The sequence below is a fragment of the Trichosurus vulpecula genome, chromosome 2 (assembly GCF_011100635.1).
Source record: "Trichosurus vulpecula isolate mTriVul1 chromosome 2, mTriVul1.pri, whole genome shotgun sequence".
NCBI lineage: Eukaryota > Metazoa > Chordata > Mammalia > Diprotodontia > Phalangeridae > Trichosurus > Trichosurus vulpecula.
Window position 1 is genome coordinate 283207844 of NC_050574.1, and position 27915 is coordinate 283235758.

Sequence of the window (27915 nt, forward strand, 5' to 3'; positions counted from 1 at the left end):
TCTTCTCCCTCCCTCTGTCCTTCCATTTCTTTCTCCACCTCTCCTTAGACCCTTTTCTCCCTCCCCTTCTCTCCCTCTGTCCCTCCTTTTTCTTCCCCTTCTGCTTCCTCCCCCTCTTCCCCCCCCTCTCTCCCAGCCACATCTTGTTAGTACAGTTAGCTTACTTTTAGCCAATGGAAAATATAATGACCCTCAGGTCATTGTCTCTATACTAATTTATGGAGCTTGTATGGAATGAAAATTCTTAATGCAAACATAATGACCTAGAACCCTCAGGTAGGAAAATTCCTAACTTTCACAAAGTGGTTTGACTCTCTCCTCTAATTTAAATCTTGTGTATTTCTAAATAATCCTTGGCTTCCTCCAAGCCTCCACTGCCATTGCTACTCAACTTAAAGTAGAATGTGATCCTTCCTTTCACCTTGTTTCTGTGAAGAGTGTGTGACTTTAAAAAAAAAACATATGTAACCTAAATGATGCCTTCTACCTGAAAGGTCTCAATTGCTCAAAAATTGAGGAAAAAATGGCTTGTGCCTCTCAACTCATTCTCAGAATTTCAATCAGTTTTCAAATCCCTATTATAGGCATATTGGAATATTCTTCTTTAGGTAGATGTTGTCTCTTCCAATTTAATATATACTCTTATAGGACAAGCAAGTCCCATTTCATTTTTAACTCTTAATCCCCAGAATCTAATAAAGCACTGAGATAGTAGGTACTGTTGATTAATGGATTAGCAGTGTCAGTCTGTCATAATTTAACTTCTTTGTAACTAATTCAGTGTCATCAATATCACATTTTATATGACCAGGACCTACTGAGGTATGCAGGGGACTGTTCCACCATATGCTAAATGAATCCCTACTTCAATTTTTTCTCAAAAGCTTATTTGTCTATTTTCTGTATAGTTGTCAAATAGATAGCCCCTGGGTAAATTAACTATTATTAGAGTGACAGTAAGGCAGAGCACTTAATGTGGTCAGGGATCAAAATACTCATGGTCAGCTCTTGATTACCCTATGAGGCATGTGTATTACAATGAAATTTATTTGTCCCTTGATAGTTGATTAGTAAATTTAAGAGTTTTTGATCTGTCTTATGATATAGCCCTGAAAAACAAAACATTCATGGATATATGTGTCTCTTTATGCTTATATGTGATATATATATATGTATATATATATATGTATTCTGTGTGATATACATTATATATACACATGCTATATGTGCATAATCTATTTAGAATCAAGATAGTTTCTTCCAAGTACTTCATAGTGGTTTGAATTTAGAAGTGTATATACCAATGTACAAAATATATTCTCTATGAGGACATTGTAACACATTTTCACTGTTATGTTATTTATTAACTTGTTGTTTTATAAGTAAATTCATATTTTATTAAACTCTTTACACAGCTTTACAATGCTATTATCTGCTATTTAACATATTTATGTGAAAACATAACAGTGACAGCAGTATTTCTGAGAAAAAGCCATTTTTTATGAAGCTTGAGAGTACAATATATTCCTACTGGGACCCAGGGTCTTAATGAGGAGTTGAAGCTATCTTTTGAGGGCTTTTGAGAAAGGACTATTGGATTTAGCAAAGGTTCTGAACATTATCTGCTTGTTCTCCTCTGGAATTCCTTTTCCTTGATCTCACATGCTTACCACCACAGACAATGGTACTAAATTGTTCTTTAAATATTTAGATTAACAGAAGATGAATTTACTACTTTGAATTAAATAATCAGTTATGATTTACTGTTAGAACAGATTCATAAGAAGCTTTTTTAAACATGTTTAAAAAAAGACTGTTATGGCTGTGTACCTCTATAAATTTCCCTTTATTGTTTAGTTTGGATGCCAGGTTACAAGGGACCCAATTATAATTTTACTATCATTTGGCAATGAGCTTGCCACTCACCAAAGCAGAAATCACAGATATGTTGGGCTTCAGTTTCATATTGTTATTTGACAGGCAGCTGGCCATATAAACTTCAGGATGTTTTCACCCGTTCCCATTGTTCCTCTTCACTCTCCCCAAAACAAATGCTAAATGTTAAAAGTCATTCTTAACTATTATTCCCCCCAGGGAGTCCTTTTCTCCTCTGCTTCACATATCTGTTAGTTTTATTAATGTCATTATGAAATCTGGCATCAAACTACTAATGGTCAGTTGTGCTATTTCATATAAATGAAGCCATGCATTTCTTCCTAATATGGCAAACGATAAATTATGCTGTAATAGAAAGCCAAATGTATATTTTCCAATAGTCTTAGCATCCAAACAATTAGAAGCTCTCTTGCCATGAATAAATGATTAAATGCATTTAAAAATCAGTATTTTAAAATTACAATTGTTTTTTCCTGAACTGATAGAATTTATTTTGCCAGAAAAAAGGAGGAAAGTAATGATAACATTCATGACAAAATAAGTCCCATGAATTTCTGTTTTCCTAAAATATATTTTTAAAAAGTGATAACTTTGTTTTCAAATTTTTTTAATTTGTGTTTGTTTCTAGCATTCCTCCTCTATTATTTATCTTAGGATCATAGGTCTTTAGTTTTTGATTTGGAAGGGATAAGAGAAACTGCCCTAATGCTTCTGAATTTTTTGTTGTAATAGTTCATTATTTGTTATATTAGGAAGAAATGCATGTCTTTCCTTGGTATATGGTTCAGTCAGTATCACTGCCAAAGAGTAACTTTTTGGCAGATTTCATAATGACGTCACAGATGAGGAAACTATGGCTCAAGGAGGCTCTGTGATTTGCCCAAAGTCACATGAGTAATAGCTATAAGAGGCAGGATTTGAATCTGTTTTTGGACTCCGCAATAAGGATTCCTTCCACTGTACTATGCTTCCTCCCTAGAGAGGGTAGCTTAGTAGAACTAGGGTTTTTATTTCCTCGTAGTCTCTACAGAAGCCTAAACAGTAGGTAAGAATCTTACAGTCTGGAACTAGGGTTCTTAGCCAGATTTCAGGGTTCCATGAACTTAGAAATTTTAGTATTTTGATAACTGTATTCCAATATAATTGGTTTCTTTTAGAATACTATGCACTTAATTTATATATTTAAAAACATTATTTGGAGGAGTCCATAGGCTTCCCAGATTGCCAAAGGGGTCCATGACACAAAAAAGTTAAAAATCCTTGGTCTAGAAGGAGCTTCCAAGCATATGATGTCAGTGAGCTGCAGTGGTTTCAGTTCCAAAAATATAATTTCTTTTAGACTTCTTCTGGTTTATCTTCTCTACTCCAGAAGGAAAATAGAGTATAGTGGACTGAAACACTAGGAAAGGGTTTAGGAAAATCCTGATTCATAGTCTTTTTTGTTTTGTTTTGTTTTGTTTTTTTGGAAGAGGGAAGGCAGGGCAATTGGGGTTAAGTGACTTGCCTAAGGTCACATAGCTAGTAAATATGTCAAGTGTCTGAGGCTGGATTTGAACTCAGGTCCATCCTGACTCCAGGGCCAGTGCTCTACTCACTGCACCACCTAGCTGCCCCACCTTGACACTATAATAAGCTGTCTGACCTTAACCAGGTCACTTAATTCCTCTGTGCCTCAATTTCCACATTTGTAAATTGAGGTGTTTCACTTAAAAAATCTTTAGAGTCCTGTCAACCCCTGATTTTTGTTTTCCTGTTCAATTTTATCACATTATGTATACATTGAGACCTAGGGGAAAGTGCCATGAATAGTAGTTACAAAAACTCAGATAATTGGAACTGTATATTGTCTACTGTGATTATTTTGTAGTTTAAAAAAGATCCATAAATTGATTGGTGTGGATATTCTCTTTTATCAATAGGGATAGCCACCATTCCACATGTTCTTAACCTGCATGGTCCACCCATGTGTCTCCATAAAAAATATCTACTCATTGCACTGGTTGGGTCAGAGGCCTTCTTTTCTTGCTTTTAGTATCTTGGTGGTTCTAATGTCCTCTCTATCTTTTATTCCTCACTTTCAATATTTTTTCACCAAATGCACTAAACAAACCACCACTATGAGCAAAACATTTTTTTATAAGCACTAGAAAACAAAAATGAAGAACAAATAGTCTCTGCACTAAAGAAGCATGAAACAATTATTCAAATAACTTTGAGACAAAGTAGGCTATTCTAAGAACAAAAGAGAGATGGAAACAACAAACAGATCCAGTGCTATAAGAAAATATGAGCAGAGAGAAATGGCTTCCCTACATTCTTCTCTGGGCATACTAAGTGATCTGTCCTTAATATCTTCACGCTGCATCTCTTGTACAGTTATTGGCAACTAGCTGGAGCCCACTAATGAACGCCTATCTTGTATTTTTCTCTTCTCCTTTGAGTGATTTGTCATTTTAATTCCTTTGAGACCATAGTACTTTATGATTTACAATTATATTACATGAGCAGAATCCACACATGCCATCTCACCCTGTGAAACTCTTGTCCAATTCTCTCTAAAAATCCTTCTCAGGCGGATTGCACAGTGTGCTGGGGCAACCCCTCTGATGGAGAACACAGATCATCCATCTGTTACTACTCATCTCTCTGGCTATAAGACTGACCTTCTTTTTCTGGGCATAAATCTTTTTTAAATGATCTCTTTTTAGGACATATAAAATATGTATGTACAATTCATATTCCAGACCAGTCTCTAAACCAATGAAATCATAGTTCATATTACTAATAGTACATTAGAGTTGGAATCCTGTGCTATGAACTAATCCATTAGCATCTTGACTTTTCTATCAATCTTGGGATGAGTTTGGTTTTCATGAATCAAATTCCTTAGAATTTGATCTTGGTTGAACTGACAAAATATAATATCTGAATATGCAAAGCTGAAGAGACAGCCTGGACCCATAGTAAATAATACTGTGTTTGGCTCCAGAAGAATGAGGTTTGAATCCAACTTCTTCCATTTATTGCCTATGTGACTAGGAAAACTACTTACAGAAACATAGATTCAGAGCCCTGACAGACCTTAGAAGTCATTTAGTCCACCTTACACATGATGAGAGACTGAGGCCTAGGGAAGCTAAGTGACTTGCCCAAAGCCACACAGCTAGTTGATAGATCAAGTGACATTTACTTAATCTTTTTTTTCTTTTTTGGAGGGGGGAAGGAAGGGCAGTTGGGGTTAAGTGACTTGTCCAAGGTCACACAGCTAGTAAGTGTGTCAAGTGTCTAAGGTTGTATTTGAACACAATGTCCTCCTGACTCATGCCACCTAGCTGCCTTCGAGTAACATTTAAACCCAGGTATTCCTAAATCTATATCCTATGGTCTGCCCACTATAGCATGCTGGCTACCCAATCTCTGCCTACTTAATTCCTCTGAGCTTCTGTTTCTTCATTTGCTAATGAAGATGATCTGTCACTAAGGCACTTTCTAGCTTTAATTCCTAAGACCCATAGGGCTCTAACTGAAACAGTCTGACATTTTTTTCTCTTCTTTCCAGAATATCTCACTTTTATGGGAAATTTGGGCCTCTGAGTTTCAGGATCACTGTTTCTCTAACTCTAGTATTTATTCCAAACTAGCAAATCTAATCATCTAATTTTCCTGCTTGAGAGAGGGTAAAGCAGAGCAAGGTGAGGAAGTGACTAACTCAGCATTCAGAGGTTAAGACTGTGCTCTTTAAATTTGAATAAAGATGAAAAAACTACACACGTACCTCTCACTTTTGTGACCTAGGGAATCTAATTCTCAGACCCTTAAATAAATGATGGTATACCAACATGGGAATCAGAGAAATATAGTGCAAAATCTGATGGCTGTAGAAGTCATGTAGGTTCAAATCCTGGCTCTGCTACTTACTACTTATCTGACCTTGATCAAATCACCTAATTTCTCTAAGTCTGTTTTTTCCCCCTGTATTTTTTAGTTCAAAGTAGCTGTGCCTTCCACTGATGCCTAACATCCAGGCAGGAAGTTCCTTAGGCTCTGTGCCAATCTGGATTGACAAGCATAATTAATTGATCAAGTAAAATGTCCTACTTGATCTTAAGAGCTAGTTTATGCTGTTCAGTTTCATTTGAATGTTTAAGCTGATAACAATTATATGGAGGGATTGGTTATAGGAAGAGAAATAACAATATAATTATATGAAGTATCCTCAGATTTTTGCCTTCACAGAGGGCCTATTTATTCCTAAGGGATATTTCTTTGTAGTATTATAAATCTATATCCCAAAAGGATTAATCTAGCTTCTTTCAAAACAGACCCTTTCCTAGCTCAACCCCTTCCCCCAACTTCTTTTTCTAGAGTCACTTATGAGTATCATAAAATATGCCCAGTAACTATAAAAGTCTCACTAGTGTTATACATTTTCTTTCTCCTTTGGGAATATCTTTAATCCTTTTAGGGCTAATGTGGCCACATTTCACTGGCCTGTTTTTGATAATAAAGTTCACTTCCTCACATAAGTGATCACCAGGCGATTTCTATTGCTTCACATCTTTTCTTGGAGTTATCCATTCACTTAAGAAACAGACTCAAATCTTTTCTCCAAGGAGCACCATTATGCCTAGTCTATTGTTTGTCTCCTCTCAAGTGATTTCAGGGACTGTTGTAATGATTTATCTTTCTTCATAGTCATCAAAGAAAGGGTCATCTCTTGGGTAAAAGAAAGGTGACATCATTGAATCCCAGTGGCAGGCTCATGCAGGTTTTGAAAATAAATTGTCTTTTAAAAATTGTTTCCCCTTTTGTTATCTAAAGAGAGAAATACAGGTGCTTTGAAGTGCCAAATAGAACTACCCTCTGGTGTTTTATTTTTTAATTGACATTTTAAAAAGTACAATAAAATAGGCATGAAGTAGATTCTCCTTCAGTCCCCTCTCTGTACCAGCTCTTAGTTTCACTGTCTGGGAGCTTTGAAGAATTGATTCATAGGTAGAACTAAATTGGGGAAATAGACCTGTAATGTATATCTCTACTGAAGAATTTGAATGAAATAATGTAATTTTGATTGTCTATCCCTGAAAAAAGCCTTGAAGAACTGAGTCATTTCTTTTAGATCATTTACGAAAAATAGAGAGAATGTACCATTAGTATATAGATCTTTGTGCTTGCAGTCAGGAAGACACCAGGGTCTTGCTTGTGACTCTTACAAACTGTGTGATGCTGGACAAGTCACTTTCAATGACTCATGTAACTTCCAGGGATTTTATCTACTAAATTATATACAAGTAGTGATCTTAATATAGAGTTTCCTTCAGTAGGGATCCTTCACATTTTCCTGTAATCTGACTTTGGAGGAAACAACCACAACAAAACTTTTGCCCAAAATATGCAGTTATGAAATTGTTCTTTAGGGTTGAATTATTCAAATAATCACCTTAATTCTCCAACCTACTTTGTATTTTTAGAATCTTTGAATGATTTGAAATGCTCAACAATTTTTTTTAATTATACACAGGCAGCATCTATACATTTGAAGTGAAGTATAGAACTGATATTGTTATTTGGATATTTCCAGCCTAAAAGAAATAACCCATATCCATATAATTAACTCTACATTTCACATTTAACATGGCACGTTACTTATTCCTAGTGACTATTTTTTTAACCTTAATCTATAGAGGGAAATTGTATTGGGAAATTCTGTCCATGTGCAAGGAAATAATAATTTCTTTCTCATATCATACTTTTAGAACCTTAATAGGAAATATTACTAACAGATTAATAATATTGATATGTTGGCTCAAGTCAGATAACAGGTGATATTAGCATATGAAAAGTGAAACTCTTAGAAATATATTTTTCAAGTCAATATTGTGAAGAAGGATAGCATGCAGCTAACTCACAAACTTGATTGTATAAAAATGTTTCATAAATGTACAAAAATCAATATAGAAGGCAGAATTCATTGTTAAGGGTCTGTCATTTTGTTATTATAGAAGTGGCTTGAATATTTTTCTCTTTTAATTTCTTCATATTGGAATAAGATATGAATTTATCACTAGTATATTCTTTCAGAGTTTGGTATCCTACTATGTCCATGTACATACAACATATAGATATACAACCTACACATATAGCAATACATACAGAGCTAATAAGAAAATAAAGAGAGCATTGGGACTACATCTTATTCTTCCTTACTTAAACCTAAGGCTGCTTCGTCTTTCATACCTTCTTTTCCCCTTCAAGGCTGCCCCTGAAGTTCATTTCAATATCATCTCATTCCTTTAAAGACATTTTAAGGTACTTACACACACACACACACACACACACACACACACACACATAGAAACTCCTATGAATCTCACTGTGATCCTGTGCCCCTCTAAGTATGGCCCTAAGTTATGTAGTGATTGAAGGCTTGGCAGTAGATTTGAAAGCACAGACTGAGTTTCTTCAGCTCACTTTGTTTAGCATCACATAGGAATACTTCATGCTTTTGATGAAGATATTAAAATAAAAGCAAATTTAACTGCGGTATTTTCCAGACTACTGGCTATTTGTAAGACATTTAGTGGAATTCTTAAATCACATTTTCCCACCTCTGTCTTTCAAAGCAAGTCAGAGCTCTGAAAAACAAGGATGTCTTCATATGTTTTCCTTGTTCTTGTTTTTTTTTCCTGTTCTTGGCTTATACTTCTGCTACAAGAAATCTAAGTCACTTCAGTAAGAGCAACCTCACAGCTGGAGGAAAGATATTTGACAGGAAATAAAAATGTTAAGCTAAAATATTCATAATGTACATGAACAGAAATATAGATAGAAACAAGCTACAGTTTTGGACTTTTTTGACTTTACTATCTTCAGAAACACTACCATCATTCTTAGCTCCTGCATCAAAGTCAGAGTGCAAACAGAATGTGTTACATTTCAACTTCAATAATTCAATACTGCAATATGTTTTAGTTATTTAATGTTAGATTAATCAACATTTGGGCAGATGGGACTAGGATCTTGTGGGCAACACAAACAAAAAAAATAAAAGGATTATTTAAGGCTCTCTTAGAGGTTATATTCTAAAAATCCACGAAAGGGCTTGGTGAGCCTCATTTTCTTAGAAGTTTAAGCTATAGCCTGGGAATGACAGCCAAAGAATAAAAACTAAGAAAGTTTTCTTAGTTCAGTTATTCCATGGGCTGTGAGGTGTTCATATGGGTCACAAATTGAATAGTTGAGAGTCCCAGTTCTTCAGCCAGGCCTTTAACTATAGTACCAGATGATCAGGGCTCCCTGCTACTTTCAAAGGCAAGCCTAAAATCCCGTGGCAGGAAATACAGGTGAACAGGTCCAAAGGAAGAACTGTCCTGTTTCAAGACAATCACACCATTATAGTTAATTAGAAAATCTTTATTGTACTGAAAAAGCCATTAATGATAGGGTAGTATACTCCTGAGGAAGGAATTCACCGTGAATGATCCAGGCCTCTTCTTGGCTCCTAAAAGTTGAGAAGGGGACAGTAATGAAACATCAAATACAACTCATTCAGCCCTTAACAAAACTACAGAGCAGGATCTTAATGACCCTCTGGAATAAGGTTCTCTCTCTCTCTCTCTCTCTCTCTCTCTCTCTCTCTCTCTCTCTGTCTCTCTCTCTGTCTCTGTCTCTCTCCCTCTCTCTCTCTCTTCCTCTCTCTCTCTCTCTCTGTCTCTCTCTCTCTCTCTCTCTCTCTCTCTGTCTCTCTCTCTCTCTCTCTCTTTCTTTTTGTGTGTGTGTATGTGTGTGTATGATGGACTCCTTTGGCAGTCTGATAAAATTCTCACAATGTTTTATTTGCATAAAAGAAAACACATAGATTTACAAAGAAAACCAGCAATATTGAAACAATGATGTAACTTTTCCATTCCAAGTTTATCAAGCCCCTGAAATCTAACTCTAGGTTAAGAACTTCTGCTCTAGAAGTAGTATTCCTGTGATACTGTATTTCCAGTCCAATTCACTTACCAACAAGTGTTGTTGTAGAGTACAATTTGGCTGGGTACCTCCTCTATCTTACCCATCCTTGCACCAGAATTTGGTGTCAGCTGGTCTGACTCTCCAGTTTTTTCAAGTAGGAATATAAGTTTTGAGCTTGAAGGGGGCTTAGATACCATCTAGTCCAACTCCATTTTGCAGGTGAGGAAAATTGGGACCCAGAAAAGTCATAACTAGGAGTTTTGCCAAAGAGAGCAGAATTAGTAGAAAAGGAAATTATTCAAGAACAAAATTTTGCTGTATTTATTATGATGAAAATCTCCTGAACAATTGGATCTATCCAAAAGTGGAATGAACTCTCTGAGAGGGTCATAGATTCCCCCTTATAGGAGATCTTCAAGCAAAAGCTGAATGACCAGTTGTTACATATGCTTGTGTTGTGGAAATTTCCCTGCCTGGTTCCATCAGAAGCCCGGAAGGATTTCACCTACAATAAGATCTTTAAGAGAAGGTCAAAAATGAGTAGTCAGATTGAAAAGGAAAGATTTATTACCATGATAAGTGTTTTAACAATCCTGCTGGCAGCTCCTGTGGGTGCGTAAGATCCCCCCACAGCCAGCACCCAGGAGGCTGCTGGCATGCGGGAAAGCACAGGTTCTTTTTATCTGCTTAAACAAGGAAAGCATGGTGAAGGGGTTGACCAGCTTGCTTTAATCCAGCATTCAGTCAGCATACAGCCAACATTCATTTAGTTCAGGGGAAAAACACTAGCATTCAGTTAGCATTCAGTTAGTTCAGGGGAGCATTCAGACAAGCATCAAGAGACAGGCCAAATACAGATTACAGTCAGCTAGTTCAGAAGAACAAACAGACAGCATCCTGAAGTTCAGAATATTCATTTAGTTCGGGGGAAAACAAAACCAGCATCCCAAACTTCAGAACAAAATACAAACAAATTACAAATATCAACAGACAGACCCAATACAATTCATAGTTACCAACATCTAGGCTCAGCCCGAGAGCAAGGGCTGGCCCAGAGTCACACTGCCACTGCTCCCACGCCAACCAGAAAAGGAAAGAGGAAGCTTCAAGACATCTTCTCCCCTATTATAGAGTGTTTGACATCATCAAGTGCCGCCTGAATGACCAGGGCCAATTGGTTCTTGAGTTGGCCCCTCCCCCTAGCATAGACTAGGTTAACACCCAATAGGGCATGGCTCTGGAGTTAACACCTCCCCTCAGTCAGCCCCATGACTCATCACACAGGAAGTTCTCTTTTTCCTTGCATGGTTTCTGGGCTTCCTGCCCCAGAAGAGAAGCCCCAGCACCAAGCGAGGCTCAGTGAGGTAAGCTGAGTCACTCAAAGAAAACAAAGGCCATTCTGGCCACAATAAGGAAGACTGCTAAGGCTGGTAGCAGCTTCAAATTCTTAGGGTACAAATTGAATTTTTATAACTTTTAAAGATTACTTAAAATACACAGCCAATCAGTGGAACTGCATGGCAGAAGGGAGGAAAAAAGTCTTGGATTCACAGGAGTTAACAAAGATCAGGTAGGTTCTTCCAGTGGGAAAATTCATTTCTCTCTACTAGTAATTTCTAAGATGGCGGAACTCTCCTTCAAGAGAGAATCAGTCTGATTCACCCTGTTGTTGCTAGTAAAGAGAATAAAGCACAACCTTAAGGTCTCTTATTGACAGGATAGTTAAACATTTGTTAAGTGCCTTCCATATGCCATCTTATGCACAGGCATTGTGCTAAGTTCTGGGGATATAAAGAAGAAAAAGAGAGAAAGTCCTTGCCCTCAAAGATCTTACAGTATGACAGGAGAAGACAATATACAAAAAGAAGCTGAAAGGTGGGAGAAATGTGCCAGAAGGTACCCAACTCTGGGGCATGAGGAAGATGATGGTGTGGTTGAATTAGTGACAAATGAAGATTTGCCTGGCATTTTGATCCCTCTATAAAGGGAGGCTATGGAAGATGGTTATTCTCTGCCTTTCAGGCCTTCTATCAGATAGGCAAAAAATAGCTGAGGATGTTGACGAGGTGTCAGTAGCAAAGTGGAAGTAATCTTCTTGATGATGACAGTAATAGAGTTGAAATCAAGCAGAGCAGCTGGTGGCAAATGGAGAACTGATTGATATTTTGTACCCTCTATGAAGGGAGACTGGGGGAGGACTTTTTTGCTTTGTTTTCAAGCCCTCCCAGGAGAGACATGGGGAGACACAGTCTCATGTATCTGTGGCTTTTTCTGGGGAGATGTTTCCCCAAAACTGTCAGTAATTATGTTTGCCCTCCTCCTCCACAAGGTAAAGGGAAATCTTTGGGTACGGGTTAGACTCCATAGCCTCTAGGACTTAGGTTCTGTGATTCTATTCTCTGAGTCTAAATCCAATGTTTTTAAGGACAGCACACTGTCATTCCAACTCTGCGCCAAAACTGTGGGTTAGATAAGGAAGCTATCAAACAGTCACTGGCCTCAAAAGGAGAGTTCAGATCTAGTTGTAAAAGTACTCAAAGTCCCCAAGAACTTTGATTTTGGCTTGAGCACGTTCAGATGGCCATTTATGGTCACTAATTGAATGCAACTTTCTCCTTAATAAATCAAATTGTATGTAATGTTTCCATCAGAATAGATTGATATTAACTGAGAGTTTAATGACTTTTTGAAGGTCACATAGCAAATTAATATATGAAAGGAAAGGGAACTGAATTTGGAGTTGGAAGATTTGAATTCAAATTGGAGCTCAGGCACTTGGAGAAATAGGACCCTTCAAAATCGTTGAATTTCCCTGGGCTTTGACCTCCTCATCTGTGAAATGAGAAAATTTGACTAAATCTTTTACAAAATTGTTCTCAGTGTTGAATCTTACAATGTTTTGATTTTTCCAGTCCTTTTTAGGACCTCTCCATCTGCACAATTCCTTTGCACCTCAATGGGAACCCAAACTGAGCTCAATATATTGTCTTCCTCTCCACTCCTACATGCTTCTCCTTTAGACTTCGCTATTTCTTCCTACAGCCCTACTCTCAGTTTCCAGAGTTTATAATCTTGGGATTGTCTTTCTCTTTTTTTCTCTCCCATTTTCTGATATCGAATTACTAGTTTTTGTTATTTCCATTTTTTCTGTTCTCTTCACTTTATTCCTGCTTGCTGCCATCCTAGCACAGGGTTTCATAACCATCAGGTATTCAATCAACAAGCATTTACTGTATTAAAACCCCTACTACCATACATGTCAAATGCTTTTCTAGATGTTGGGGGTACAAGTACACAGAATGAAATGATCCCTCTGTCTGGACTGTTGTGACAGACAATTAATAGATATTCATTCCTCTACTTTTTAGACTTCCAATCTCTCCTACATACCACTGCCAGAATCTTTTTTATGTATATATCTGATTATGCCATTCTTTAAAAACAAAACGAAGCAATAAGAACAGCAAAAAAGTCCTATAATAACTCCTTATTGCCTAATGAGTAAAATTTGAACTGCCTAGCCTCAAATTCAAGACTCTCCACAACTTGGCATCACTCTTTCTTCTCAGCCTTATCTCATCTTAATTCCTACTATGTTCCTTACAAACTAGATAATTCTCTACTTGCCATATGGGCACCACTCTCACACCTCTGTGCCCTTGCTCATTGTATTTACAGTACTCTGGGTGTCTTCTCAGACTCTCATCATCTGTTAAATGTCTACCTTCTTTTTAAACTCAAATAAAATGGTTTCCCTCAATGATGCTTTACTTATTCACTCTTGGGAGAACCTTTCCCTCCTTATTGTGTTGTGTAAGTCATGTCAGTTGTGTCTGACTCTTTGTGACCCCATTTGGGATTTCCTTGGCAAAGATGCTGGAGTGGTTTCCTATTTCTTGCTCTAGCTCATTTTACAGAACAGGAAGCTGAGATACACAGGATTCAGTGACTTGTCCAGGGTCATGCAGCTAAGTGTCTTAGGTCTGATTTGAACTTAGATCTTCCTAACTCCAGGCCCAGCACTATGCTATCTAGCTGCCTTCCTTACACTTCTCATGTATAAAGATACATAGTCAAAGCTACCATTTTTGCAGTAGCAATTGTTGACGTGAGAGTTTGGTTAAAGGAGGCAAACAAGCTAGGTGATATGTAAATTCATACTGTTTATTCCCTTAAAGCTAGCAGATACATACATGTATGCAGCCAGATGAAATCTGACTTCCTGAACAGAAGAATGAGAAGGTTTAAATACATTTTCAGAACAGTCACAACTCAGCATGTCTGTGTTACTCAATTTCTAAACTGAATAAGTTGTAAATACAATAAGATAAGAGAGTTGACAAGGGTCAATTGAAACTACAACCCAGCATTTCTGTGCTTAATTTACCATTAACATTGCCATAACATAGTATATGCCCATAAAAGAAGAAGAAGTCACATTATTCAAGGTAGTGTCTCCACTTAAGGGTCTCTCCTTAATGGCCAGAGAAAAGAATCTTCTTAAGTCAGCGCTATCTGGCCTTGTTGACATTGGAAGAGGTATTCTCTGAGTTTAGTTAGAGAACAAAGAGGTTGTTAGGTTCAGACTCTTCTTTTGGTTAATCTGTTCAGGCTTTTCCCCTGGTTAATCAGTTTGGGCTCTTCTTTTGGTTAATCAGTTTAGGATCTTCCTCTTATTGAAGTTACTAAATTGATATTAAATGATTATCACAATGCATGAATGAGCATTGGACTATAAGGAAAGTGGAGTCCTGCAAAGTGAACATTTGCAAATTGTGGTGCTGGGGAAAATTTTGTGAGTCCCTAGGACACCAAGGAGATCAAATCCATCAATACCTAAAGAAATTAATTCAGGCTATTCACTGGAAGGTCAAATACTGAAGCTGAGGCTTAAATCATTTGGCCACATAATGAGAAGATAGGACTCATTGAAAAAGATCCTGATGTTGGGAAAGATTGAAGGCAAAAGAAAAAGAGCATGGCCAAGGATGATGGATACTGTCACGGAAAAAGATGAACATGACGTTGGACAGACTTCTAGAGATAGTGGAGGATAGAAGGACCTGGCTGGTTCATGGGCTCACCAAGAGTCCAACACAACTGAAGGAATGAAGAAAAAGAAAATGCTTCTCCAAAGCATTTTGTGACATAATGCAAATGAGCTTACTATATGTAGTATTACATATAATAGCTATCTGATGTAGGTTTCTTATCTTAGTGCTAAACTGTAAACTCCTTGAAATCAGAAAGGGATTTTTATCTAATCTTTGTAGCTCTCCCAGACTTAGCACTGGGTTGTACACACCATATCTGCTTACTAAAAATTTGTTGTATTGTGTTCTGCAGTATTTTTGTTCCAAAGCAAATTTGAAACATGGGTTTAGAACTGTCTTAAATCAATATTGGAGACATAGCTATGTACGCTTCAATGAATTAAGTGATGTTCTTTGTGAAAGGCATTCCCTAAATTCATTTAGAAATTAATCTTCTACATTATAGTCTGAGAGCAAATGATTTAGTAACATTAGTGTGTCATTGTGGTCAATTATTAATGTTTAGTGCTTCTTTTTGTTTGTTTCAATGGTTTATTTTTAGGCCAAGGGATCACATATTCTACTAGATTCAGATTCATTTGTATATTCTTTGTACAACTTTAGAATTTCTAAAAATGTGTGTCAATATTAAACCTTAAAAGTATCTGTGTCAATATTTAACATCTATATTTTTAATATCTAAATTTAATATCTAGAGCTTTTGTACCTACAGTCAAAACTAGAAAAAAGCAATATGATTTTTTTTTAAATGGGGGAAAGAGTTTTTTGAGTCACAGAAAAGCTGAATTTGAAAACTGGCTTTGCCTCTTACTGCCTATGTGCCTTCACTGCAAGGCAAATCACTTCTCTATTCTGTCCCTCAATTATGTAGTCTATAAAATGAAGGTTTTGGACCAGATTGTATCAAAAAAAAACCCCATAAATTTTATAGTTTCCTATAAAACAAAGGGTTTAGACCAGACCAGCACAACTTGTAAGCTTCTTTGGGCAGCAGATAGGTTAGACTAGAGACAGACTGAGGTTGGTTGCCATGAATCATGTGACAAATAGGAAAGTGCTCAGCGGCAACCCTACATTTTTCATGGGCCTCCTGAAATACTAGTGTAGGCCGGCCCCATGGCCATGTGTTGTGCAGGCCTGGTTTAGACCTAATCGTATCTGAAGAACACTTATAGCTTTACATCTCTGATACTATGACCTATCATATAAAGCATAAGAATTTGAAGTATCTAAAGATCATATAGTTAAACCCTCTCATTACCAAAAAAGAAACTGAGGCCCAGAGAATCTAAATGACTTCCTCAAGGTCTCCTTATATTAAGTAACCAATCAATATTCAAATCATGGCCTTCTGACTCCAAAGCCAGTGTTCTTTCTTAAATACTACACTATAGCAATTGTAAGGATAAATGATACTTATGATATGTCAAGAATATACCTTTCACCCCCATTTTATTCCCCTGAGACCAGGGAGCTAAAAGTTTCTGGTGTCTACTTCTCAAGAAGAAACCTCAGTGCCAAATGACTGAGCAGTCAGTAATCTGAGCCTGTAGCAAGAAATAAGAAGGATTAAATTACAGCAAAAGAAGTGACGGTTTAAGACAAAAAATAGAAATAAAATTCATAAAGAACTCATCGAAAATTTAAAGATTTTGTTGGTTTCATAAATTTATTAAAGTTTTATAGGGCTATACCAGAAAAGTGAGGTAAACAATCAATGTAATTTCCCTAGCAATTTGACCAGTCTATTGGAATACTTAGCTAAGTGTGCCAGAATGGAAGGCTTCTTTTGGCTTGAGTTCTATGCTCAACTGTCTCCAATGGGCATCTTTTGCTCCTTTATTCACAGTCTTAAAATTTAAAAAAAATGTATTAAGCAGACAGAACCTTCAGCAGATTGATGGCAAACATAAAATGCACCCTTCCCTCACACTAAATGGTGGCTTAATTATCAGGCACTTTAGTGAGACTTGGCTGCTTTAGAACTGGATGGCTGTTAACAATACCTATTGTTTCAGTAGCAGAATATCTATTGAAGTGATAAGGAGTTGAAATAAGGTGTGAAAGCTGTCAAGCTGCTCTTTTGTTTGGAGTTACAATTGCATAGACAAAAGCCAACAGGAAGCCCAGTATGGGAGGGATAAGGCAGTGAATGAACTTTCCTGCTCTTGCATTATCAGAATAGAGGTTATTTGAAATGGCATCAGAAATAGCAGGCTTGGAAGCTCCAGCTGAAATGATGATGGAAAAAAATACAATTCCAAATTTATTTGGGCTGAGAAATGCTTTAGCCCTTTCAAACTCCTGGCTGCTAAGCTGGGAGGGGAAAAAATGCATGCAGTTTTCTTTGGTGGCATTTTAAATGAATTGCTTATAGTTTTCCATAGACTCTATATCTCAGTAATGAAATGTAATCAATGGCCTGAAAATCTGAATCCAATGGATTCCAATAGCCACCATCTGCTTGTCCTTGCAAGGCATGCTAAGAATTCCTGCAAAGTAACTCTTCCTTCTATGATTTGACAATGTGTCATCACTAATGGAAATACTGACACGTACATCCATATTGGTCTTTCTGCTGATAGGACATCATTCACTGAAGCCTCATGTTAGTGGGACGGTGTTTTCAGACATAAAGTGAAGAGAAATGATTGGCCTCAGAATGCAGGGGAAAGAAAACTATATAATTCTGATCTGCATGAAACATATCCTTGTATGAAGTCTTTTTTTTTGACCTCTTGATTCCTCTTCACACAGTCATTCTTAATGCATAAGTAAATTGAGAAAATACAGACTGTCATAGTTATTGCAGAGCAAGAAGATAAAATCAGTAATTATGGCATAGGCAATGATTTATTTTCATAATATCTTATAATTTAGTGCTTGGAAAGACTTCAAAGATTCATCAATATAATCGTCTCATTTTACAGATGAGGAAACTAAGGCCAAGAGAGTTGAAGCGATTTAAGCATAAATTTTTTTTTAATTACAGAAACACCCTGCGTAATTTCCATTTTTCAGTGGCTTTTGCATTCTCAGCAGGATTTTGGTTCTTCTGCCGGAATTTTTACTCAGTTCAATCATTTCAGTTTTTTTCTTCTTTTCTTTTCAGATGTTCAACAAATGGCAATAGATTGGCTCACTGGAAACTTTTACTTTGTGGACCATGTCAGTGACAGGATTTTTGTATGTAATCGCAATGGATCTATGTGTGTTACCTTGATAGACCTCGAGCTTCACAACCCCAAAGCAGTCGCTGTCGATCCAATATCAGGGTAAGATATTCTGGGTTTTGATTTTTTTTTTTAATGTTTGATGTTGAACAAATGCTTCCAGAAAAAGCAAATCAAGAGCCTGGAAGAAATCTGCTTTACATTTTTCCTCTTTTTTTCCAATTTTCACAGTCCACTTGGTTGGCATAAAAATAGGCCTTACCTGACATTTTCTGCTAATTAGCTCATTAAACTTCCTTAATGCTTACTAATTTGACAAGGGTATAGTTATGCAAAGTATGAATAACACATCTACTTTATCCAGAAGATTAGAAAATCAATATTTACATTTTTATTTGATAAACATATTAGCATCTTGGAGAGGGACAGAGAGAGAGTTAAACTATTGAGCATTTTTGAAAAAGGTGTTATCGCCAATGATGTAGGTATGTTACTTTTACTTAGAGGAAGGTTTATCTTTTCAGGTGTAAATTACAGTAAGGATTTTGAAACCAAAGTTTTATCCTTGTTATTGTTTTATGAGTCTCCAGGCAGTTCAGTCTGAAATGTCTGATGGAACACATCCTAAATTGCCATAAGCCTTCATTCAAAAAATGGGAAAATATTTACTGAAGAAACAGCTGTCATCCATATGTGGACTTTTGTCACTCTTTACTTAAAGTCTGATTGAATATTAAGATGCATCATCACAATGGGTCTGATTTTGACAGAAACAGCTTGCGAGCCAGGACTTTGCTAGGAAGGCTGTATAATATAATTCCTGAATATCGCTGTATTTGTATTTGCAGCAGATGGTAAACTTGACTCAATCTGACTGCAGAGATGTTTCTGAAGACATTAGTAAGAGAAGTTGTATTTAAACTGATTTGTTTGGGTTGTTGGGTAATTCTAGTAAGAAAGAATTGGAAATTTTCAGATGTGCTAACAGGATCCTTTTCAGCATCCCTAGTAAGAAATGTATTTGCTTGCTGTTCTTCCTGGGGCTTGTGAGTTGAATTTTAAATTCATGATTAAACAATCTTGTTTGTTAAAGATGCTATGAGGTAAAGTTGTTGTTTTTATTTTGTTTTGTTTAGCCCCCTTTGAAACAAAGAAACACGCTCTTTTGAAAAAGAAATGTCAATATGGAATGTGATATGCATTAACACTTCTCCCCCCACCTTGAACAACAACATATTTCATATTTTCAGACTTCCCATTTTTCCCTGTCGTTATATGAAAGACTCACATTTTGTCATTTTGTCAAAGGAATTTGGAACCTCAGGTTGTTTGCACTTATTCTCTGCAGGATTCCTTTGGGCCTAGTAGCTGTTTAAATGTAATTCTGTCATGTATCATTTATCACAATAGGTTCTTGGGAATTTTTTTGTTTGAATTTGTCGTGTCTCTCAGGCACAATTTTTCAATTACCGGATTGTAGAAATTAGGGATGGGAAAGCCCTGTTTTGATGATTGGCCCACCCTTCAGAGAGTGGAAGGGTTGTTCTCTATGGCTCATTCTGGAATCATTTCTTGTTATCCCTTTTCCTCAAATAGTGAGAAGAGAAGGAAGCCATGGCACCTTTCATAGTGAGAGTGATGGAATGCAATGCAGGGTCAAGTGTGCTTGAGGAGGCATCAGAGCTGGGCTCTGGGCCTAATTCTTCCATCAACTCATTCTGTGACATTAACCAGACATGTGACTTTTCTGTTTCTCAGTTTCCTCATCTGCAAAATAAGGTTCAAATCTCTAATGTCCTTTCTAGCTCTGTGATACCACATTTCATTCCAGAATCTTTTTAAAAATTATTTTTTGTTGGACATTGTCTTAAGGTCTTACTGCTTTAGGGAAATGAATAAATGTACAAAGGCTTCCCTATGAGATACCTGAAAAGAAGCCTCCTTGTTTGCTAATTTAGAGACTCAATGTCTCTACTCCTAAAATATTACAGAACATTTAGTCCAGTTGGGTCAAACTCCAATAGAAATGATCCCTACTTCTGCATGTTGACTTAGAAAACCACAAATTAGCATTATCTTTGTGGTATTATTTTTATTTATTTTACTAAACATTTCTCAATTGCATATTAATCTAGTTGCATTCTAGGAGTTTTATGAGTTACTTGCCAAGAATTTGACACTTCTGATAGTCTAAACTAATTGATTTATAGGTGAGGAAACTAAGGCACCGAGTGTTAGGGTCCTCCAGCCATAGATGGTGACATCTCTATAGACTCTGACCTATGGAGGATTGAATAAGAAAGGGCTCAGAAGGTGTGGCTACCCCTGATTTAGTTTTAGAGGCATGAGCACACAGTTTTTCAGTGGTATGCTGGTAAATGGTGAACAAGTTGAAATGGGGGAGGGGAAACTGTGCCTATGACACATGGTGAAGCCTCCATCAATTTAGTAAGACTAAACAAGTAACAAAACCATAACTCATCTTGATTTGTAGAATTTGCTCATATCCAAGGTGTAATGTGTAAATGTTTGCACTGAAAATTTAAAAACAGCTCCAGAAGAACCTAGTTTGACTGGGTTCTATCACACTCCTAGGTTACAGAAGAGGTCAGTGCATAAGACTTTTCCCAGTGATCAACATAATCCAGGGGAACATAAACACAGGCAGATAGCTGAAGCTACTCAGATAACCACACACTCTAACGTTATTGCTCTACTCTTAAGAAATGTCTCCTGACCCTCTTCTTCTCTTTCCTTCCAAAACACACTGCTGCACCATCAAAGTGCATTGGGCCAGCTTTGACATCAACCCACAGGTCTGAGTGCTCGCATATTTCATTTACTGCCTATAGACAGCCTCGATAAAAGTGAGAATCAGGTCCCTACAAGGGCTATTGGCAAAAACCCTCCTGTCCCCATGTCCCCCTGTCCCCCTGTCCCTCAGATCCACTTCTCTGTCTTCTTGATTGTGAGAGATTAAGTGACTTGTCCGGAATCACACAGTGTAGTTATAAACAGAACTGGAACGAGAACTCAACATACTTGATTACCAGTATTCTCTCTGTACTAAATCAGTCTACCTTAAAACACTATATAAATATTATTATTGTTGTTGTTGTTATGATTCAGGGCAGTAAAACTACCCAAAGCTCCCTATTCTGCCCTAATATGAATCTGACTATGAACCTCGAAAGGTATCCAGTCTTATGAAATCTAGATATCTTGGCTTTGGCATCCATCTTTCTCCCTTTTTAGTAATTACTAATATTTACATAGTGACTTAAGATTGGGAAAAACTCTTTACACATATTATTATCTCATTAGATCTTCACATCCACCCTAAGAGTTAAGTGCTACAGTTATTATTCTCCCCTTTTTACCACTGAGGAAACTTACCTTCCAAGAGACCTCTTCACAGTCACATAGCTGGTAATTGGCAAATTCAGGATTGAACACAGTTCTCTCCTGACACCAGGTCTAACACTTGTTACACTGACTCACACTGTGCATTCTACTTCACAGATATTTGTAGGCAAGGGGAAAAAATACTTACAGAAATGATAAAAGTGTGTTACGCCATAAACAAAAAGGCGGTGAGATTGAGTGGCTCACATTCTTTCTAGATTATGCTAATTGGATAATATTTCTTCTGGTTAATACCTGCCAGTATTCCTCCAATTTCCACATATTATACTGCTCTTGTCTTACACTTCACTCCCAGATTGTGTTTCAATTTTCACACCTTCGCGCAACCAGGACAGTGAAGGGTCTCAATGCCCTCTAAGATCAATTGAAGGAACTGGGAATGTATATTGAAGAAGAGAAGACTTTGGGGTGGGCTAATGATAATTGTCTTAAAATATTTCCAGGGTTGTTATTTGAAAGAGGCTTTAAATGTGTTCTGCTTAGCCCCCAAAGGCAGAGAAATGTGAAGTTGCAAAGAGGGAAATTTGATGTCAGGAGAAACTTGCTAATAATAGCTCATGGTTTAGCAATGTGGAATGCACTTTGGGAGTCACTGCACTCTGGCTCATGGAAGGACTTCTAGCAGAGGCTGATGACCACTTGCTGGGTGTATTGTATAAAAGTTTCTTGTTCAACTGTGTATTAAGCTAGATGGCTACTAAGAACACTTCCAGTTCCCAAATCCTATGATTCATGATTGGAATGAATACATTTGTGCTGGAATTCCAAACTAACTCTTAGACAGTCAGGAAATCTTCCAATCAATTCCAATTTAACCATTAATTAGAGTAAATGCTCTGACCCTCTTTTAAGGAAGAACATCACACCACTTATGCATAGTACATCATTATAGAGTCAGACAATGTTATACCAAAGGCAAAGAGACAACTTCCCACAACTCCACCCACTCAGAAAAAGTTAGAGACCTCTTTTTTTCATCACAAGCTAGTCACTAAATTAGTTTTAATTGTTGAAAATGTGAGGTGCTCATGTCTGAATTACATTAAAAATAATTAAAAACAGTTCCATAAATTTTCAACATAATTAATGACCTTGAAACTCTCAGCTACAAAACTTCTTAATTTTTCATGTAATATACTTGATTCTTTCCTCTTCCAGCTAAGATATTACATGGATATGTAGTTTCTTCTTTAGTTTATTTGTTCTACTAAATGCTTTCTTAATTTTCTACTTCATTTCTACAAAATACTCTGGTATTCAAAGCCTTTGATAACCTATCCCTATGCTACCTTTCCAGTATTCTTACTTCTTCCTTGCCATGTATTCTTAGATTCAGTGACTCTGGCCTCCTGGCTGTTTCATGAACAAGATGTGCCATCTTTCAACCCCAAGTATTTTCTCTGGCTGTCCCCCATGCCTAGAATGCTCTCCTTCCTCAATTTAGCCTACTATTCTCCATGGCTTCCTTTAAGTTCCAACCAAAATACTACTTTTTACAGGAAGGTTTTCCCACCCCTCCTTAACTCTGTGCCTTCCCTTTGTTAATTGTTACCTATTTAAACTGCATATAGCTTGTTTTGTATATATTTGTTTGCATGTTGTCTCCTGGATTAGATTGTAAGTTCCTTGAGAGTAGGGGCTGCCTTTTGCCTCATTTTGTATCCCCAATGCTTAGCACAATGTCTGGCATATAGTAGACTCATAGTAAGTATTAATTGATTACTTCACCAGAGAGACAAGGAGAAATAATGGGCTGTCTCCTATAACCATACTCTCAATTGCAATGGTTTACTACAATACCCCCCCTGCCTTATTTTCCACGCAAAAACAGCCAGATTCACAGAGAGTAAACAGATGAAAATAGAGTGATAGGCACTTATCCAAGCTGGTACAGACCTTCAACCAATAAGTGAGATCTGTGATCTGATTGACTGAAAAATTTCTTCCAACAATGCAGATCACAACCTATCCATGGCAGCTCATCTTGTACAGCTCTTTCCTATGTTCTTCCAAAAGTCTGCCTTTGGAGAAAGTCTGCGTGTATGTGGGGGAGGGGTGAGATGAGGGGCTAGGGAGATGCAGCCAATGTGCTGAGGGACTTCTTTGATCCTGACTTTGAGATGATTTCAACGGAGTACTCTGGTTTTCTATCTATTATCCTTTGCTCTGGACACACAACCAGTCCATCTTCACTGCCCCCCCATTATGTAATCCTATCATGTAATCATGTAATGACATCTTTTACTACTATCCAATCAGAAGGAAGTATTGATTATGCTTTCAGTCTCGACATTGTATCAAAAAGGTCATCAGTAGTCAAGAAAGTTAAAGAACCTTTCCCCACCTTTGCTCTGGACACACAACCAGTCCATCTTCACTGCCCCCCCATTATGTAATCCTATCATGTAATCATGTAATGACATCTTTTACTACTATCCAATCAGAAGGAAGTATTGATTATGCTTTCAGTCTCAACATTGTATCAAAAAGGTCATCAATAGTCAAGAAAGTTAAAGAACCTTTCCCCAATAGAGCCTTTTTCCATTACCTCATTGTGGCAAAGTGGAAGCCTAAGCCAATGAAATACAAACTCCAGCAGATTGTACCAAGCTAGAAAGACCTGGTAATAAGAAAGTCTTTTATCAGGAGTTTGAAGCATGTGGTTGGAGGGAGTATTGACCCTGACAAAGTTATAGATCTTTGAAGCATTGCATTAAGAAAATTTTAATAACACTGAGAATTGGATCTTTGAGTTAATCAGATAGAATGACTAGAGGGGGAGGTATGGTAGGAGGTTGTGAAGGAATAATTGCTATCTTCAAGTAATTCAAGGACCATTATATAGAAGAAGGAATGAACTTGTTCTGCCTGGCTCCACAGGGCAGAAATAGGAGCAATATAGGGAAGCTGTGAAAATTTTCTATTTTCTGTGAAGGAAAAATTTGCTAAAAATACCTTGAGCTATACAAAAGTGCAATGGGCAGTCTTTGGAGGACATGGGCCTTGAACCTCTTGTTCTTTTGTTTCCAGTACAGGGATTTTAGATGTAAGTCTTAACATTCATATCTCAGGCTTGATCCCTTCATGAGGTTCTTTTGTGTAGTCAGTCTTCCTTCAATCATGAATAAGGGTTTCATTTTTATGTTCTCTGTGCACTGTCCAAGAAAAATTATTTACTTTATCAGGTTCCATTTAACATCAGAAAGGTACCTCCTTTTCAGTAGTTATCCTAGGTTGAGGCTTAGTGTTCAATTTGAAGCCTTATGTCAATTTGGAAGTCCCACTACCATAGATAATTGCTGTGTGAGTGCCTTTCTGGCCATGCCCAAAGGGCAATTCTCAAGTTGATTGGTGTCATACAGGTCTGCTCCCTGAAAGAGAGGAGGTCCCAAGGTAGAGATTGATCTTGCTCTAATGATCACTTCGGGAAGATTGATAGGGAAGATTAATTCTTCACCTTTGTCTTTAAATGTTTTAAGGCTACACCTAATTGCTTTTTTTATTAGTTATAAACTTAGACACTCACAATTAAAGAAGGATATCAGATATCTGTCTTTTCTTTTGTTTTTGCTCATAAGGTCTCATTTTGAATGGGATATTATTTTTTCAAACATTTTATGCACTTTCAGAAGTCAAATACTAGGCCACTTTAATAATATCTGTTATTTTTAATAATTATTTTTAGTTTTTTGAGTGTTTCTCAGGTGGCATGAAATCTACCAAATGCATTTAAGTCACTGACAGGAATAGCTTACAGTCTGGGAAAATCTTGCTTCTTTATGTTTTAAAATGAATTTATGTTTATACAGTGGTATATAGTTTTTACTTTTCTTCATATATATGCGTTATCAAAATAAAACAGTCATCAAAGAATGATTTAAAATCTGTAGACAAGCAATCCAGGTTACATCAGGTCTCACTTATCTGCAGGCACCAGAAAGAAAGCCAAAAATATATTGATAGCACCACGTTTCATAAAGCAAACACACACATACACATAGAAAAACAATTCCCCAAAGAGTGATTTATTTGAAATGCCCAAAAGAAATAAATGGGCAAGTCATCACACACTATTTTAAAGCATTTAGAAGAATCTCTTACTCTAAACAAAGGAAAAGAAAAGAACAAAAATTAAAAACAATAAAATAAATACTTGACACTGTCCTCTTAAACATGAGAAGATTTAGTAAACAACATATATTCAAGATGTCACTGTGGGTCATATAATCAGATTTAATCACTCCTCCCCAAAGTCTATTCAACTTTTATGCTGAGTTATGTTTTTTTGTTTTTGTTTTGTTTTGTTTTTGGTAACAGAAGGACTGTGGAGGATAGTGAACCAAGATGGATATATTTCCTTAAAGTAGGTTGCTAATGGTTTGACTTGAGAGTAATTTGACTGGCTTTAGGACTTAGGATACTTCCTACTCTTAAGACATTTTTCAATTGTTCTTCTCTATCCCACATCCCTTGCCTTTGGCAAGGGGAGATAAAGGTTAGAATATTAGAGTCTCATTTTGGTCTTTCTGAAGTATTGACCTTTGTAGGTACATGAGCTGGAAATGATCATTTGGTAATTAAATCATTGCAGGTAAAAAGTATTCCCATTGACATGTACTAGACATTATTTATAAAGGAAGAACAACATTAAATGCTGACATTTTCCTTTGGCTCATGTGGCATCATTCACTTGTCCATTCAACAAATATTTATTTTGTCTCTACCATGTCCAAGATACTAGTTTAAGCAGAGTAGTAAATATTAAATGAATATATTGTACCCTATCTCTGTCTTCGAGAAGTTTATATTCGAAAAAAAGGTCATAGATTGGAATATCCAAGGCAGGCCTTCCTGCCAAAGCTGCCCTTGGGCAGCAACATGTTGTGAACACCTGCCCAAGGGTATTAGGCCTCTTAATCTCTTCTTCTTAAAGGGCCAGTGGGTTAGCTCTGCCTGAGAACAGCCTTGGGGCCTGAGAATGACCTGAGCCTTAGTAACATCCTCTACCTTTGTCCCTGGCCAGACCAAAATCCTTTGGCAGGCTGCACAGACCATGGGCCTCAATGTTGTGCAGGCCTGGTCCAAGGTATGTTTGTGGAATTGTAAATAGTACAGGGTGACTGAAGCATTGTGACTGGAGTACGGGGAGAAGAGGGAGATTAGACCGGAAAGATGAGCCTTGAATGACAAACTGAGATCTTGTTACCTAGAATCACCTCTAAAAGCCTTGTTTTCCACAGATGTAAATTGAGAGTCAGATTAAAAGATTTCCAAGGTTTAAGTCTAAAATGTTATGATTATATGACTTCTTTTGTTAGGTTTGTGTTAGGTTGAGAGGCAGGGTAAGTTTTTTAGCAAGGGAAAAGCATGTTTCATATCACCCATGTTTTCATTATCACCAGTAATCTAGTGGTGGTGACTGATGAGAATGAGTAGAGACTTGAGGCAGTGGCAGTGTCTCACTTGAGGTCAGTAAGAAAGATATTAAAATAGTTCAGGGATGAGGTAATAAGGTCCTGAACTAGAATAGCAGCAGTAAGAATAAAAAGAACGGAGTAGGTACAAAAGACATTTCAAAGGAAAGCTCATCTTATTGTATTGTAGGCCACCACTTTCTGAGGACCAGGTATGTTATATGATTTCTTTCCCTTTGGGTTTCTCAAGTATCCTGAGTTATTGACTCCAAAGATATCAAAAGAACAAATATAGCAACATTTCCTCCCCAGTACCTTGGGAGGATAATACCTTATAAATAAACTCATTCTCTTGGCAGGAGAGGGAGATTAGGCTCACAGTTTAGCGGAGTTCCTACATAGAATTAGTCTGACCAAGTTCAGATCCAAACCCCCTCTGGGCTAACCCATCCCTTGCTTCTCAGAACTTTCCTGCTGGACTGGATAAAACATCATCTTGGAATCTTTAGCTCTGAAATTGTCATGGCTTGAGCTCCTTGGTTGGTGACTCCTTTCCTTACCCCTAGAATGAAAAAATTACAAACAAATGAGACCAAAACCCCAAGCCAGTACCATTGGCTCCCAGGAGAGTATTCTAAGCATGTCCCATGTCAGTGATGCAATTTTAGGTGGTCTGAGCATGTGCCAAACATCACACTAGGAAGGACTTTGAGATTCCTGAATGTTTGAAGGCTATTCTCCAGTAAACACATAGAGTGAATGTTTAAGAAACTGTACATTAGTAACAGTGAAATATTGATGATAATACGGTCTCTAACAAAAAACCTCAATCCTAAAAAAAGGATAGTAAAATATAAAATGATAATCAAATATAGATTTTACAAAATTGAAAGGCCAAAGGATCTGGAGCTGGGAGGAAATTTAGAGGTCATCTAGGCCAATTCCTCTCTTTTATGAATAAGGAAACGGAGTCCTAGCATGTCTAAGTGCCTT

General features: G+C 37.1%; 1 protein-coding gene across 1 annotated transcript in view; it reads left to right on the forward strand.

The window, feature by feature from the left end:
* Positions 1-27915, forward strand: part of LRP1B (LDL receptor related protein 1B) — a 2306513-nt gene that overhangs the window by 1073795 nt on the left and 1204803 nt on the right. Inside the window, exon 7 of the mRNA XM_036744555.1 lies at positions 18022-18184. Coding sequence (XP_036600450.1) covers positions 18022-18184 — 163 coding nt within the window. The remainder of the gene's footprint in view (positions 1-18021; positions 18185-27915) is intronic.